This window comes from Argiope bruennichi, chromosome 8 (genome assembly GCF_947563725.1).
Source record: "Argiope bruennichi chromosome 8, qqArgBrue1.1, whole genome shotgun sequence".
Taxonomy (NCBI): domain Eukaryota; kingdom Metazoa; phylum Arthropoda; class Arachnida; order Araneae; family Araneidae; genus Argiope; species Argiope bruennichi.
Genome location: NC_079158.1, coordinates 132379059 through 132397546, shown reverse-complemented (window position 1 = coordinate 132397546; position 18488 = coordinate 132379059). Strand labels below are relative to the sequence as shown.

At 31.6% G+C, this 18488-nt stretch overlaps 1 protein-coding gene across 1 annotated transcript in view; it reads left to right on the top strand.

Annotated features, from left to right (window-relative positions):
• Positions 1–2237: 2237 nt before the first annotated feature.
• The window catches only part of LOC129980878 (mucin-3A-like), a 104202-nt gene continuing 87951 nt past the window's right edge, over positions 2238–18488 (top strand). Inside the window, exon 1 of the mRNA XM_056091328.1 lies at positions 2238–2567. Coding sequence (XP_055947303.1) covers positions 2474–2567 — 94 coding nt within the window. The 5' untranslated portion in view covers positions 2238–2473. The remainder of the gene's footprint in view (positions 2568–18488) is intronic.

The following is an 18488-nucleotide window of genomic DNA, read 5'->3' as shown; positions in this document are numbered from 1 at the left end:
GCCTAACTGTTTTCGATAGATCAGGTGCGAGAAGGGGTTTTGGATTGTGAAAAAAATATGTGCTAGAATATGCCATCTAACCTTCTAATTTCTCGTTTGAATAAGAGAATTTCCGGATATTGAAAGAAATAGACATTTCCCTTATAATTTCAGGTCTCCAGTTTCAATGTAAAACTATTCTTTAAGCAATAAAAAACAACTTTTATCAACAAATTTTGTAAGATTGGGCTATTTTCAATACAACAAGCCATTTTTTTTAATCCAATTTAGCAAATTTGAACAGAAACAATTATTGAATAATAAGTTCTTATAGGATCAATATGAGCAGTAGTAGGCCATATCAAAATAAATATGCTGTATTACCCGATATCAAAATTCTTTTATCGTGTGAGTACTTTGTTTTATGATACCTTGAAACTATGCACGAAATAATAATAAGGGATCCAAGAGTCGGACTGAAATGAAAGCAGCTGTTGAAGCTGTCTTACGGGAGTCCAAAAATGAGGAAAGTTAGGAAATGTTTTGGATGCAGCGCAAAACAGAAATGTTTCTGCAATCCAATCTTTTGAAAACTCTCTTTAAAAGGAAACTGGTTCTCTGCTTTTTACAAGAACAAGAACTCACGGAAAGCATTCTGAAGGCAGGCACTCGAAAATTGGTGGGCAGTTTTGCTGAACTCAATCAAATCAAAATGATTTTTAAAAATTTTAGCCAGTTTGGAATAGGTTGATGTTATTTTTCATACTCAAACTAAAGAAAAATCAAATCTCCAAGCATAAACTGGGTTGACAATTTTAAATTAGAGGAAGTAAAAACCCAAAAATATAGAAGCGATTTTAATCGAATCGCTTCTTTTTACTCGAAAAAAAAATTACTGTGAAATGAAAACTGAATAATAACAGAGCAAAGCCAGCGAAAGTAAAACTGAATTAAAAAAAAAAAAAAAGGACGTAATGGTTTCCCCCCCCCCCTTAGTATCCTAGGAAGGTGTAAAAGAATATCATAACAGTCGTGCTATTATTACTGCAGAAATCTGAGCTCTCAAAATTATAAAGAGGGTAATGGATTTATTTTGCTTTAGTGAAACTCATAAAGATTATTGTAGGAGTGAAAACTGTATGCGATTTAAATTTGTTTCCTGAAATTCGTTTAATGATCTTTATTTTAATAATTTATTCTTTATTTTTTTAAAAAATATACGAATAACAGATCAAATTGGAATAATATTTAGAATATGTTTATAGAGTTCATAAGAAAAAATGCTTTTGCTCCTAATACGCAGGATTTCAGCTCAAAGTCCCGCGAGCAATGTTCACCCCCTCAGTATACAGAATTTCCCGCCATAAAGGGTAAATGGACAATTGAAATGAATAATTTATAAATGAAATATTTAAAACAAGTTAAACTGGATGAATAAAAAAAAACTGCTCTTGCTTAACATTTAATATTTGCATTCTAAGAGTAGTGAAATTGGTCAAGAAATCATTACTACATTTATTATTACAAAGCTTCCATTCTCCCACTTTTCCCTATTACTTATTGCAAAATTGTGCTTCTACCGATTGAGTTGCAACGGAGCTCTGTTACCGAAGAGGACTTTCGTGTTCAGATAAATATTTTTATTTCGATATGTTCTTATATTTCAACTGAAATATTTAAGGTTCCGGAAGTAATTGTACTATATATATATATATATATATATATATATATATATATATATATATATATATATATATAACAGCGACTAACTAAACAGAATAGAAAATATGAAAAAGAAAGAAAAGAAAGAAGAAGCAGAAGCTTATCTGCTACTCATGTACACAAGTAAAATACTTTGCGCTCAATGACATGACGGATTCGACAAATGGATGTTATTAAAGCCTTCAATAGACATCTGTCAAGTTCAGCCGAAGGAAAATTTGTTGCTACCCGATACATTTATTACCTGTATAAAATTTCCATCTCAGATGTTAACTTAACGCTGGATGTCCGCCGTTCCACTTCGCCATGAAACGTCATTCAATATTCATCAACTTGTTTCAATGAGTGCATGAAAAACTTCGGGGCTTCATAGACTTGTTAATGTGAACAGAATCGATTAGTCATGTCCGAATCAACGAGACTAAATTTCCTCCTATTTGGCGTTATTGCTCATTCCTTTTAGCATTTGGCGATATTTCTGCTACGGTGAAATAGAATTTGGCGTCGTTGGCTTTCAGCCAATCTCTCCTTTAGAGTAGCGCGCGTCCATGCCGTGTCGGCGGCATAGACGCACATTATCTCTCCGGTGAATGATGACAAAAGCACAGATGCAGAGGATGCGATGCTGATGCTGATGAGGGGGAAGTAATGGACACGCTCGGGCTGATCAAGTGAATGTCAGGGACGGGATGCGAGGGGACATCGAACCCTCTGACCTGTCCCCCCAGAGGGAGAGAGACTCCGAAATCACAAACAGTTGACGCCGGTTGTCATGGAGATGGCAGCAGCTCTCCACGGGCAAGTCCACATGCTGATGCTGTGTGTATGCGGGACCGTGATCATGCTTGCCGCACATACCACACAAGGTAAATAAATTCATTGGATCCATCAGTATGACTGAATTGCTTATGCATGTCGAATGAGAAAATGTCAGTTGACTTCATTATACGAGGAGGATGAATTTTAGCATTCAAAAGTATTATCTTCATTTGAGAAAAAATTCGATAGCAATTGAAATAATCTCAATAAAATTCTAATTAGTGTATCTTACACAAAATGTGAAATTACATTATATTTGGATCTTTAGAGTCGAAGAAGAAAATTTCAAATATTTTCATGAAAACATAATTTTCTGTTATTTCTTTTAATACCAGAATTACATAGTTAATCACAAGAATTACATAGTTAATACGATATCATAATTATATATAAAAAAATCATACTAACAATAAATCTCTATTTGTGTTATTGGTAACAGTTAATGGAAACTTCTTTGAATTCATATATTGTTATTCTATATGGTAGGATCGTATAAATGAGTTTTTCTTGATGTATAATATCAATGCGATATGTTTGTAGCTGTTTTAATTTATTATTTATTTTTATTCATCTGAAAAGTTCTGAATATATCCCCCTTTTCCTCTTTCAAACATTATGTAGATTAACTGAAATTTTGTTGATATTCCAATATGTGCTTAAATTTTAATCCAGAAACTTTGCAAAATGTCAGATACACTAAAACACTAAAAATGTCTTATAGAAGCATAGCTGAAGAATATGTATATATATATATATATATATATATATATATATATATATATATATATATATATATATATATATATATATATATATATATATATATATATATATATATATATATATATATATATATATATATATATATATATATTCTTCAGAATTTAAAAAAAAAATAGATGACATTTCATTTCAAATAACAATCTTTATATATATATATATATATATATATATATTCTTCAGAATTTAAAAAAAAAAATTAGATGAAATTTCATTTCAAATAACAATCTTTTTTTGAAAATAAGAAAACTAATAAGAATGTGTGGTCTAAAAAATTTACTTATCGGTTCTTAAGGGTAAAAACTTCGCAAACTGACATCCAAATTACATCAGCATTAGAGGAGCAATGAATCGTAAAATTTCGATTTCAGGATTAGAGGTTAGGGAAGTTTGAGATGCGATTTCACTCCAGATTTCACTCCAGAAAAAAATCCTGAGTCAAAGATGCTCGCATGGCATAGCATAAAAATTTAGAGAGTGGCCTGTAAACTGTGAGGTGCTTTTTGTCACCTCACTTCGATGCTGGATGTTAGTAAATCTCTATTATTAACATAAGTATAAGAACAAACAATCGAAGGCTCGCATATTCGAGGGATCTTCAATGTGTTGCTGCCACTAAATTGACGGCATCTCAATACACTGCAGCAAATTTTTTTCTCACTCAAGTATGCTGATTTCTTTCGCAATTTTGGCCACTAGTCTTTTTAAGGTGTAATTGATTGTAAATACAAACTTGTGAAGCCAGTGGTCGGGGAATATTTTAACTTGCAGTAAAAGTTCTAATAAAAATAATGTTTTACTTCTAGCGCAACTTTAAGCATGCTTGTGCCTAGCTGAAGCATTTACTGTGCAGTATTGCATAAATTAGTTTGACACGAATTTGAATTTATCTTCCTTTTTCAATCTTACCGATAAATTTAAAATAAGAGATGGAAGTTATCAAGTTTCCAATTTGAAAATGAAATGAGTGTGATTGAATTTCATGTTGGTCAATGGAACTTAGGAAGTATTGCAGGCCTCTTGAGGACACAGTGACAGCAGTCAGATTAAATGTCAGTCTTAAAACCGCTTATATGATCTTATGTTCGATATCAGTTTCGAAAGCACTGTCTGCGAACGGAGCTTACCTAAAAGTATAGTAAGCAATAAATAAATCAAAGAAGAAAACCCCTCTAGATATTTCGTAGCTTACTAGGTCCTTGTAAGCGTTTGATTTTCCACAAATTAACTGTAAATGCAAGTAAAGAATTAAAATTTATTTCATTTAAGAAGCAGTGAATAATAATACTGAGATATAAGAAGGTAAAAGAAACTTTAAATTTTTATAGGGACTCTTAATCTTGCTTTCTTACTTTCACAGGCAACATTATCTTCCGGTATCATAAAGATATTTTAAATAATACACACTTGAATAAGAAGTAAGAGAACTTCATAAATAATTTAATGTTTTTTTTTCACAAGATATAACCTAGTAGAGACACTAAATATACACGAAGTTGCATAAAAAAAGAATAAGAGATGAAATTTCTTCAATATTGCATCCAGGCATACGCTTCCGATTACAAAGTTTCATTAAATAAAGTAGCAATTGCATGAAAATTCGCTTTTTTTCTGTAGAGATGAATAGTAAAAAGTTTCAAAAATAAAATTTTTATGATGCATCTATAGAGAAAAATTGTCAGTTAGAGAAATATTTCTATTATATTTATCTGTACACATACAAACTTCTACACATCTAACTTCAAAATTTGCTTATATATAAAACAGCCACTTCTTCATATCTAACTAGGTGCTTGAATGAATCTTCCGCCTTAACTTCCAGGGATAGTAAATACATTAAAATAAATTATTCAATAATACGATTGTAAGAAAATAAATATGTATTGATTAATTCTTATTTTAAAAAGTGATTCTGTTAATAAATTAATTAAAATGTTAAAATTTATTCAAAATGACTGTCTTAGAACCCATAAGAGACTGCATCCTTGATCATTTAGTTGAATACAACAGGCCCAGATCATCACTTGTAATGCAAAGGCAGAATCATCTGCTTCGTGCGCAGTCGGTGCTACGTACAGAAGGGCGTAGCTAATGGCATAAACACAAATCAAGGCATATATTTAATGCCGTTTGTATTGTTCTACATCTAAACTAGCTTCGTGATCAACTTCATCACGAATTTGAAACATTTATTTTAGAGATAGAAATTTTTTCCACATAGAAAAATTATCATAAGCATATATTTGTTTAATGGAGCATCATTTAATGATGGCTTGAGAATAAATGTGCAGTTCTCACATGCTGCCGTTCACTTTTAATGGTCCACTCCGACTTAATAAAGAAAGGAAAAGAAACCTGAAAATCGAAAGTATATCTCAGAAAAATTGTGTAACACCACAAAATCTTAGCTGATAAATTTTATACATGAAATTAAGTTTTTTGTAAAAAATAACTTCATTTAAGTGATAAAGGTAAATACCGGAAAAGTAGTTTATTCATTTCCGCTTTTACACTTCAGTGGCCGTATAAAAATTTAATTTTTTAAGCATTTTATTATCAGCCACCTTAGAAGCTAAGGTATTTTCGTGCAACTGCTCAACTTAACAAAACTCTATAATTGGTATTATATGTCGAGATGCAGTATTTAAGAAAACAAATGCTCTGCCCTCTTTTTTTTTTTTTTTTTTTTTGGAAATTTTTTGGAATATTTCAACTATAAAGGGCAATTTTTCGGGGAATAAGCAAGTCGCTTGTTTTCAGGTCCTATTTTTTTTTAAAAAATTTACTTTTATTTGTATTATTTTGCTTTTTATCAACGTTACAATTATTTTACATTACTCTTTTATTTACACTGATTTAAATGAGCTTTTGTATCTCAATCCTGCAAAAACGGTATCAAATTATTCAATTTTTACTAAATTTATTTTCATTTAAAGTGTAATATAAACTGTTTAGAATTCTTGTAAAAAATTGAAGATGTTGCAATAAAAAGTAAATTTTCAAGAACGGCAGTTAATTTTTGCATTTCTTATATTACTTACTTGTAAAGTTAAACATGACTTGTAAATACTTTCAAGGCTTTTATTTAAAGTATACTTTAAAATAGAAAGCCTACTCAGCATGGCAAAACAAACCATGTTTTTAAATTTTCTTCAGCGACAATGTTAGAAGAATCCATGTAGAAATATGTGAAGCAACGAAAGAAAGATTTGAACTTTGTGTCCGCAGTAAAATATATTGATGTAAAATTAATTTAAAAATATTTTTTAAAGTCTATTAGAAATAGACAAAAAAATGGCTGTAAGGCAACAAAAGTGGCATAATTGAAAAGTTGTTTCGTACTTTAATATGTTGTAAATTTCCTTTTTGTACTGCAATATTTTCGACACTCGTGATGGAAAAACGAGAACATTTATTCAAATTTTAATTCCTTAAAATTAAAAAAAAATACCATTGCGAGACGCACATCTCCTGGTATATCTTTATCAAATTCAGATATCTCTAGGCCCAACAATCCGTATGTATAGTCCGCATCCTCTAAAATCAAAATCCGCAAAAAAAATTCTCTAAATAAGAATCCGCATCCTAAGAAAGATCGAGATTGCTTTGATATCCAACAATTAAAATTTGAACTATTTTACTAACACAAATAATTGATTTCAGAGTTTATTTTTTTAAAAATACAATCCAATTAGCAACAAGCAAAATTAAAAGCTCATGAATAGGTTTTAATGAATGATGCTTATTAATAGATACTTGCTTTTGAAAAAAATGTAAACTTTTATTTTAAAATAAAATTCCTAATTTGTTTTTAATTTCATAAAGTTGATGCAAATAATGCTTCTGAAAATAACTCTTTCTTCAATTAGAATCAAAACCATCTTGGTTTAAAAAAACGTATTCTTTTTTTTTTTTTTCAAAAATAGCTTATAAAAGATACTCGAATATATATATGTGTGTGTGTGTCTGTCTCTCTCTCTCTTTCTCTCTCTCTCTCTCTCTCTCTCTCTCTCTCTGTGTGTGTGTGTGTGTGTGTGTGTGTGCGTGCGTGTGCGTGTGTTTTTAACGAATTAAGCTCAACTTTTTTAACTGATCGAAAACTGTCCCATAAATCCAGTATTTTCAGAAAGGAAAGCCGTTCAGAACTCATGGAAAATAAATGGTAAAAGAAAATTCGATAAAATTCTTTGTAAGCCTAATAATTCATTTAAATTTCCATAAATTCCAAATCAAAAGTAGTCAGTTATAACAAATTATTTTTACATAAAAAGCCAATTATTCCGTCAATTTGTCTTGAAGCTTTGAAGGCTTTTATCTTCCCATCGTGGCAATAAATTATGATTACAGTCATATATTAAAAAAATAATATAGTCGAAACGTAAAGCGCATTAAAATTTGCCTTTCTTTAAAAGTATCGAAATTCTTCGAAATAAAATCTAATTAAGAACCTTCGGATTTCTTCTTTTCTCACTTGAAGAGAGGTCTTGAATTTTGAAGTATTTTCTTTGCTAATCTTTTTATTTACTGCATCTTTATATTTCTGTTATGTTATTATTTCTGTTATAAAGTTAGTTTCAAGATTCATCTTTGATCAATGCAAAGGAAAGAAAAATTCGAGCATGCCACACTGCAATTCCAGTTCAGCAAAAATGAACGACTCTAGTCCGCATGTAAAGTTTTGTGAAGTTAGTTTTTACTATTATAAAAAGGTATGATATGTTTTCCTATCTAGGAGTGCGCGACAGTGAAGAAGTGAGGAAGAATGAAGAGCGGTACCTCGGAGAAAAATCATTCGTTTTGCAAAGTGAACCTTTCATTGCGATGACTGTGGTATTTTTGAACTTGATGCTAAATTTTATTGGTGTATTTTGTACCTTGTTATTCTGTTTCTTATGTGTGAATTTCATAGAAGTTGGAGTTTGATATATTATTTTACACTACATTTTTTTTCATTTGCTAGTTTTCTAAAAGTATTGTATTCCGTTTCTTGTTAGCACTTCTTCATTAATCACATACAGGTACCACTCTGACACCTGGCTGCTCTAAAATATATTTCAACTAACTTTCCTAAAGAGCATTTGCTTGTTGTCTTTCTTCACTTCAAAAAAGTAATCATATGTTTATTTATATAACGCATCTTTTCATTAAAACCATTGGAAATATTCTTGATAATGTTATCTAGATGATAAGAAATTGTTAATCTGAGCGGACAATTTTCCAAAAACGAACCTTAAATGAACATTAAAAGGATACTGTAGATCAGTTTGCTACTGAAAGTTGCTGAGTAATTGGTATGTTTAATCATAAAAATATTATCGCAGATGAAGAAAAATATAAGAAAAAATTCGCTTATTTGCTTTATCGTAGAACATTTACAGTGTTTTATTTCTGAGATAAAGCTAAACATTTTGTTTCACTCTAATCTTTTCTAGTCACATTTTAACAAAATTTGGCTTTTCGCAATTCTTTACAAAAATGCTTTTTCTTAAAGGAAAACTAGATTTAGAAAATTCTGTTCAGGCAATGCATAGAAGATAACATCGTCATCCACTTGTATCTGCTGTGGGAATCGCTACTTTTTTTTTATAGTTTTTATTCTTTAATATCCTTTATAAGGTCAACAATGCTTCATTAATCGCAGATATTTATGCCTCATAATCATACAGATAATGAACACAACCGTATTACCCTTTCGCGCCTGATCCACTACCACTGTCGTCAAACAGTTTACTGTTACGATCTGATATGGGTTTGGCATTCATATAGATTTCATTTATTCTCTCCGAATTCCAACTGTAATAAATGCCGCTTAGTTTCACACAAATTTCCCAACCGAATATTTAAACCTCACTTTTTTTAAAGGTCATAAAAAACAGTAAAGTAGGAAGCATGTGTGCCAATGTTCACAATACCATCTAATTCACAATAAGGATTCACCTTACCGATAATAGTAATATCGATAGTAATTACTTTTTTTGAGTTGCGATGGTCGTTGACGGAAAGAACGCTTTGGCTACGGATTGTCACATAACAGAGAATCCCTGCATTTCCGCCATCGCTTACACTACGCTTCAGCACTTCTAAACCGCCGGCGTGTTTGAATCAGAAAAGGCGCTACGACCACCGGAACTCATCCTGCGTGATATCCTTCCTTTTCAAAACATTTCTTTGTTTCATTCACGAATGTGTAGAAATGGCTTCTCTCTCTCTGTCTCTTTGGTGTTTCCTGTGTTTATAGCATGTTCTACATGTGACTCACTTTCGGCCCATTGCAACTAAAAATAACATCTCAGTACTTTCTCTTTTCTCGCGAAGGCTACTGCCTCCTCTGCTTCCGATAAAGATTCCTTCATAATCATGGCAAATAATTTTTAGCGAATTCTTACATATCGCAGTTATGCTGTTAAGTGCATGTGATTTTCCTATTCTATGTATGCAGATGAAAACTGAAAAAGCATATTATGCATTTCTTTCGCATGAATTTATTTTGAATATAAATTTCTCAAACTGATTTTTAAAATTGTTAAATAATTGTGAAATCCATGTAAAATCTGTCACCGGAGAATTCTTTTAAGGTATGAAGCAATAAATTTGACAACAATTGCTTTCATATTTCTGTTATAATAATTTATAGCATTTCCATAACGTTGAATAGTTTTCATTACACATTTCTCATGTCGATCCCCAATCGACTTTAACAAACGATCTCAAATGTCTTAATCTAGTCAAAAGGCTTCGAGAGACCGGAAAGAAGTTTCTTTCAAGCTTCCTATTTCAACTCTTATTTTTAATAAATAAGAGTATCTAAAATGAAATTCTATGTATTGATAATTTATACTATTGTTTTCTAGAGATATCGCTGTAATAGTTTTCTCTGTTAATGATAGCACTAGTTTGGTCTGCGTTCATTAGGGTTAGATAAATAAGATGGTATTAGATGAGGGTTGACGAACTTCATTTTGATTGCATAGATGGTTGAATATAATTGATGTCGCTGCTGATGATTGCTTAAGAATTGGAGACTCATCTTGCCGAAGATTTGACAAAAACCAAGTGAACTCGGCTGCCGTCGGATGTCAGTAGTGTGGGATGGGACGGCACGAGTTCTCTGACAGCAGGCGGAGGCCGCGGATTCTGCCTCCAAATCGAATTGTGTAACTTACAGACTATTTTTTGCAGGTTAATTGGGACATCGAAGTAAAATTGGGTGGAATAAAACAGACTAAATCTCATTATGAGCATCCATAGAGCTCTGCATTCGTTTTCGTACTGAAGTGGCAGCTATTATCATTTCATATGGTGCACTGATTGAGAAAACGACTTATCTTAGTGAAAGAAATGGTTGTTAAAAATGCTTTCAGTATATGATAAAGGTCCACCACTTTTCAAAAAAAGGAATGAAAAAAAATCTATTGTTTCATTATTAATTAATGTTCTAGGAAAAAAGTACTTGTCGCATCAAACATATTTCGAATGCAAGCCATCTATTTGATACTTCTGCTTTCATGCTATTGTTGCTAAAATCTGCAATATGTTTCATTGCTAAGGAAGCTACTTTGCAGCTTTCTTGTGCGGGTGACAAGGTAATGATTTGGTAAATTTTATTGGAAGATGATTGGTTTTTATCTCGATTTCATGCAAGATAATAAGGTTTTCTAATCTTAATTAAATGACCTAAAGATTTCACAATACTCATGCGAAACAAAAGGAGGAATGGAATATGATAGCACAACAAACGTGGAATATGACCCAAAGATGGATATCTTTGTAAGTAGTATCAGATGATTGTCGAATGCTCAGAATGCATGCATGGTGTTTGGAATATGTAGCTGGGAGAAAAGCAACATTGATTTGCTTTTGCGTTTGTCGGGTTTTGATCCGCTGGATCTTCTCTATTGGGGAGGGGACTTAAATTACTCTTTTTTTTTAGAGGCTTGCAAATACAATAATAAATAATCTTCTTGCACAGATCGTTATCTTTGCCCGAAATCTTAGTATCCGAAATTTGCTTTTATGCCAGTATAGAATATCTCTACCGACATTAATCAGAACTACACAGGCTTTCAAATATACTTTTTCCTCTAGTTATTGAGCGTTTATTTGTTACCGACTAAATGTGATTTGAAATCGATATTTCATTTCGTTTTTATAGCTTCTATTGTCTGCATTTTTCCGAGTTTGTCCCCGCATAAATTAAAGATTCTGGTTTGCCGACAAACTTTCTCAAGCTCGCTCCTTATTTCAAAGTTTCCGATTATCTGACCTCGTTTAAATACAATAATTTGAACCCTAGGATAGCTTTATAAAATTTATAAATATAAAATGGTTTCTTTTTTTTTACTTCAAAAAGATTTTTTTCAGTTAAATCTCGTCTCTTTTCACCCATTTCATAAAATGGCGAGTGTAATTAAATAGATTATACGATTGTCAAACTTAAGTTTAATTTATTTTGTTGAAAATTAACCCTACAGAAAACATCCAGTTAAAAAAGTCCAAAAAATTACAATCCCAAAAAATTACATTTTATAGAATAATATAAGTATTAAATGAGAGAATAAAGCTAGTAATTAAAAAATATCCATATAGATGTATATGAACTTAAACAAGAAAAAAGAAGGTTTGTAGTCATTTAAAGATTGAAATCTTGTTTTATGTCTGCTCTGCATCGACATTTTTGTATGTAGATAAAAATGGAAAGCAATTGATAATGTATTTCTTTATTTTATTGATTTTATTTTTTTAGACGAAAGTAGCTAATAAGATCATTATTGCTTAAATGGTAAAAAAAATTGCACCTCAGTTCTAAATTTACTGTTTTCTATTTGGAATTTTTCCTATGAATCAAATTTATGCAAACTTCAGTATAGGACTTTCTTCCCACACTAGTCACACATTTATAATTTACAAACAGCTTTCAAAATAGTATTTCGGTTTTTTTTTTTTTTTTTTTTTTTTTTTTTTTAGATAAATAATAATGAATTTGAACGATGAAGTGAAGTTCGCTTCTTCTTTGCCTATCAGTGAACGAGCTTTATCGATTTACATGATAGTTAACTAGGTTAGAGCTCCTAAAGCAGGGCGTGTCATTCTTTACTGGAATGTCTTCTTTGATTTCTGCTCAGCCCCTTTCGCACTGATTTCCGGTGTGTGCCGGCGGTAAGAAAAGCACCCGTTTCCCCTGCTCTTCAATTTTCGTCACCGTAAAATGTGTGACGAGCATAAATTAAAGTTTCATACTACTCCCTATTAATTTCCTTTGCCCATGACGGAAGACTCCAAAAAGAGGGTCGACCTGGAATCGGGAGGTCAAGAATTGCGTGATTGGCTTGGTTAGAAACTGACCTATAGAGAAATCCGTTATTAAAGATTACTCTTCGCTTCGGGAGGGGGTACATGTACCCTGCCAGAAAGCGATGGATAGTATTATTAGGAGTTGGCTACGGTCATCACTGATTCTGAAATTTTCTCTATTTGGCTCTTTCTATTTTTTTCCCCTTCTTCTTTTTACTTGGAATAAGTGTACATTTTGAAACTAGACGATAGTGAGGTCATAGCTTTTATGTTAAAGATAATTTGAAGTCTAAGAACTTTTGTTTGGGTTAAGAATTTTTTTTTTTTTTTTTTTTTTTTTTACTTGTGACACACAAAACCTTTAAGAAAAGCACAATTAAAAGATCATTATAAGACTTTTATATATATGTATATATATATATATATATATATATATATATATATATATATATATATATATATATATATATATATATATATATATATATATATATATATATATATATATATATATATATATATATATATATATATATATATATATATAAAAACCTCAATTAACTTCAATAAGTTCTTTATTTGTTAATTCTAATGTTTAACATTAATAAAAAAAAAAAAAAAGAAAATTCAATCTCCAACGATGGAATAAAATGCAGAAAAAGCTTTATATATTTTTTCCTTAAATTCTTTTTTATTTTATTGTGAATCGTTTTAATATCGGCAAACACTTTCCGCTCAATGCACAAGAAAGATACAGTTTGCTGTTGAAATTGAAGGAATTTACTTTTATTGCTAATTAACGAAATAAAAATCATTATCTAATTCGTATTTTCATAGTCATTACATTTATTACGGTTATTTTTTTGGTTCTAAAGACAAACAAGTGTTTATAAATGGGCTTATTTCATAGTTTCCTTTTTATGATTACAACAGACAATGGTATTCAAATGAATGTTTTTCATTCATAATGGTCAGGTTTTTATGTCACATTACATCCATCTGCTCGCAATTTGAATCATATTTACTTCCAAACAAAAATATCCGCCAAGAAAAAATGCGGGCAAAAAAAAAAAAAAAATCGTCAATGATACAAACTTATGCCGAATTTTGGTACGCCATATTTAATCATTCTTTAATATTAGATTTAAATTGATATTCATTATTTGTATTTTGAACTTTTTTTTTTGAGTTAATGTGTGGTTTTGAAAAAGTGCTGCGATGAATGTGAGAAAAGCTAGAATATTTTGTTTCTAAAAATATTTTAGTGCCTTATGTTTTAAAAATAAAAAAATCCTTTTGCGATTGACTGTTTGTTCGCCTCTACGTGCAGGATTTGGAGAAATAAACAGAGTAGTTGTAGTTGGGCACTGTTGAAAGCTTATTTTTACGATACATCGAAGACGCAGAAGGATGGGAAACGGACATTATGTAGTGTCATAAGCTTTCAAAAATCGATTCAAAATTTGTGGCTAAGAAAATCTATTTTGCTTTTCTCTCCTTAAAGAATGTACAGTGAAATAAAGTGTTCTTTTCTTTCTTTAGTAAGAATGGTATCTGGAGACCACAAGTTCCGTATGGCGTAATAAATGCAAACGCTGCAGTTCGGAGAACTCATTGTAGTTTTCTCCCCATGAAATGACACAGAGAAGAAGTGGTTTCTCTATGTTAGAAGAGATGAGGGACAAGGGAGCATGAATGGCATTGAATTCATGGCTTCATTTTGAAGCCATAAATTTTCATACGGAACAAAAATTGCCAAAATCAAACCAATGATTAGAACTAGATTCTTGTTCTTTGCTTTTCCTTATTATTTTAAATATATAATATTCATAAGATGACAGAATTCGTATCGTTGAAAATATTTTCTAATAAATCATCGCGATGATACTTTCAATTTAACTAGGGAGTTCCAACCTTTGCTCGCTTATGCTCGCCAACCCCAAGGAATTGCTAATGCAGTTCCTCTCGGTTCGCTTCGTGATCCAAGTTCGCTTCGCTCGCTCGCCATCTGCTAAATCACTTTAGTCTAGAAACAGATATATTCAGATTCAATTTATTCCAAAATATGATAAAAAATGAAAGAAATAAAAAGTGTAAAGCAAAAAGTACACTCGCAAAAATCACCTGCATCAAAGTTCTTTGTAAACACAAACAATATTTCATTTAAGTAACTATATAAATCCACCAAAGAAACAAATTTTTTAAAAAACTTTTTTCTCACAATTCTTCAAATTTGGAAACTATGCCACAGAAACAGAATAAAAAATTGATATTTACAAAAAACAAATTAAAAAAAATGGTGCTTTTCTCACAATTGTTCAAATTTGGAAGCTACACTACAGAGACAGAATAAGAATTTGAACAAAAAAGTAAATTGTCTGAAAGCAGCTATATTCAAATTCAGTCCATTCTAAAATAAAATAAAACAATGAAACAAAACAAAAATTCTCACAATTTTTCTAATTTTTAGCATCATGTATTTGGCACTTGAATTTACTTCTTTTTTCCAGTTACGTGCCTGGCAAAAAGAACAGAGTCCTGACATAGTCCCACAACTATGCTCTTATATTTCGAAGACTTAGCTCTGTATGCATAAACGTTTAAACCCTATCTCGTTCATTATGACTGGATCTTCTTACGAACGATTCTTTAACATTTTGATTTGACCTGTCTTCTCTTTTTCGACGATTTCGTTTTAAAATCGATACGGCACGACTTAAACTCATCGTAAAAAAATTTGTCCGTTTTTTGACCGTTAATTTTTTGTTTGAAAAATTTTCAAACCGATGCAAAAATAGAGTTCGCTTGAAATCTTATTAAACCGCGTGTTGATGTTCCCGGGCGAGATCAAAGTGTTTCCAAACGATGATTAACAAATTCGGCCTAATTTTGCGTCCACGCAAGCGTTTTATATACACAGATTATCAATGATGCTCTGTTGAGTCAACTTGTTCAGGTTTCGAAAAGTAATTGATATTTTATACATTTACTGTTATGCATACAATGCATAGTTACGACATGCCACACTGTGATTTTCGACACAGAACTGGTTTCTTTAAGGCAATCTCTTTCTACTTTGTTCATCAGAAACAATTTAAAGCACAAGAATCCTTAAGAAATTGAGGTAATCAAATAGCGGAAAATCTTTTTTTGATTATTACTTCATTGCGTGAGAAATTCAATGAAGTCCTTTTATCATCATCGAAAAGTCTGAAGCCTTTGCTTGTGAAAGTAAGACTTAATGCAGAAACTTCGAATTAATTAATGACTATAACGTTGATATTTCTTTATGTTAAAGAGAAAAAAAATCACAGCACAAAAACTACGTATGATCTTTATTAATATGTGATTAAAGATTATTAACAACCACTGACATTTCGTTAAAATTCATTAGATCTTGACAATTTCATTATGAATTTAAAAACAACAGGAGGGTTCATAAGATTTTGCTACCATTCAATATCACCATTTATTAATATGATTTCAATAGTATTTCCTCTGAGTTCTAAAATGGATATTGCGTTCGCTTATTTGTTTAGTTTTAATTTAACAAAAGTGAAAAATATTTTGTTCTTTTAAAACGTTGCATAAATAATTATCATGAAAAAGAATAGGGATAGTTGTACTGGATTTGAAATTCTTGTTATCAGAATTATCTATTTTCAAGACCATTTTTAGTGATTAAAATGGTCTTGAAAAATGATTAAAAAAATTAAAGCTGCCATATTCTAATCGTATCTTAAACAAAATGGGAAGGTTTTAAAGTGTCCCAGATATTATAGCAGGAAACAGAAAAATAGCATATGTCAGCGATGTTAGCTTTTTTTTAAAAAAAAATATCTGTAGCACAAAATTTTGAAATTGAATATTATTGAAATTTGATAAAAATACTTAATCAATAAAGTCATTTCGAGTGACGTCCCAGAACAAGGGATGAAACTTTAAAATGTACGTTGTCTTCCGTTGTGCTGTGACTTCAAGTGCGACTCCTATTTGATATGTATCACTTGAGTTTGACTCTATAATCAAAAACCTCTCATAAATTATGGAACTGTTTGTTAATGACTCCGTGTATCTTTTTTTTGAAGACTCAGTGTCTACGTCAATAAACAAATAAAACGAATAAATTACCAATGCACGCATTAAAAAAATATAAGTTTTTCCAATAATTTCTGTTCCTCTTATTTCTGTCTTTTCCCTCCCCTTTCCCTTTCTTCTTTCGGACCTAATTACTGCCGGCCCTACCACACGAAGGCTACCAATATTAGATCTCATCATACTACTCTGTACTTTTCAGGAATATCAATTTCAATAACAAACCTCTACCCCTCTGTGTACATATGAAATGAGGGGACGAGTTGCCAACCAATATATTTCTATTTTTCTTCGCCCCCTCGGACACCGAAAGCATAGCAGTTCTATTGGAATCTAACACGACAAGGACCTTACCTTGCATCGCAGATGACCCTCTTCCGTGCTAGCGTGGGAGGTGGCACGTAGAACAAAAGCGACTTTCCGGCCCCCTTCTCCTTCCTGCGGTAGATCACCGCTCTTGCTGTTTGGTTAGGTTCGTTCGCGCTCTTTATCATAAAAAAGACCACTTTCAATGTGGAGTCACTGAACTGAGGCGAGCACGTAATACGGATGGCACGCACCGCTCGGGTACGGTCGGTAGCTAATCAAAGTGGGTGACGTTCCTCCCCCTAAAAATTCTCCCTCCCCCCACCAGCTTGTCTTAATTTTAAGCACTAAAGGTAACAATCCGTGTCGCAAGCAGTTTTTTTTTTTCAGGTTTCCTCCCATCTAATATCTTGGCGATTTTCAACTAATTTCTAGACCAAGCTTCCGGGTTTCCTTAAATAATAAAGATTTATAAAAACAGTGGCTAATAAGGTATCCACTTTATTAGTAGGTGAGTGGCATAGGCGTTTTTTCCATTTTAGTAACCTATTTCGTTCTTGAGGTACCAAAAGACAATTAGGATTTGAACCAATTTTCGGCAAACCTCCCGTGATTCCAGTTTCCATATAGTGTGCTGGCAGATAATTTGGACCAGTAGGACCGAATCGTTGCTTTCAAAGAGGGTTCTAAAAACTCGATCCTGTTTTAATAAATCAGTAATGAGAAAAGATATTCAAGTTTTTGATTCAAAATGCTATCGATTCAATCGATAATATTCATGGGATTAATTTACCCAGTAATAGGAATAGAGATCGAATTAACTTACGTTATAAATGAACATAAAATTAATTCATTAAAATCTAACTTAAAGCCCTATTTAAGAAGAATTTTTTAGTAGGATCACTGCGGTTTAATGACGAAGGCGCAATTCTATTGAAATCCCTCGGGCATAGGTTCTCATATTAAGTTCCCCTTTGTCAAATATTCTCCTCTACATAGAAAGAGCGGTTGTATGACAATTACGTACAGTACACTTTGCATACCAGTCATAAAACTGTCAATCAATAGTCTCGTTTACAATGCGATTGTGTTACCGATAAGGGTCAGTTCTAGAAGAGGTTACAACATTTTAAACGTTATCTAAAAGTGTCATATTTGACAAGAGTTAGCATCATGTTTGACACAACTTACAGAACTTACAGCTTTGAACAGACTTAATTTCAAATAGTAGGAAATTTATCAACTGTTAAATTCTCTTTTTGATTTGTATGTTATTAATTAGCTGAAATGCACATTTCTCACATTCACACATCTCACAGATAGAACAGATGAAGAACAGCCATGCTCGAACCGGGACTCGAACCCAGAATGGAGACGCGCTACCTCCATGCCAGGACGCCGGTGGGCACTAATTTAACCAAACTAAAGAGTCCTCTTTATTATAATTCTTCTATAATTTCCTTAGAAATATTTTTAAATTTCCAAGATTGCAAAAA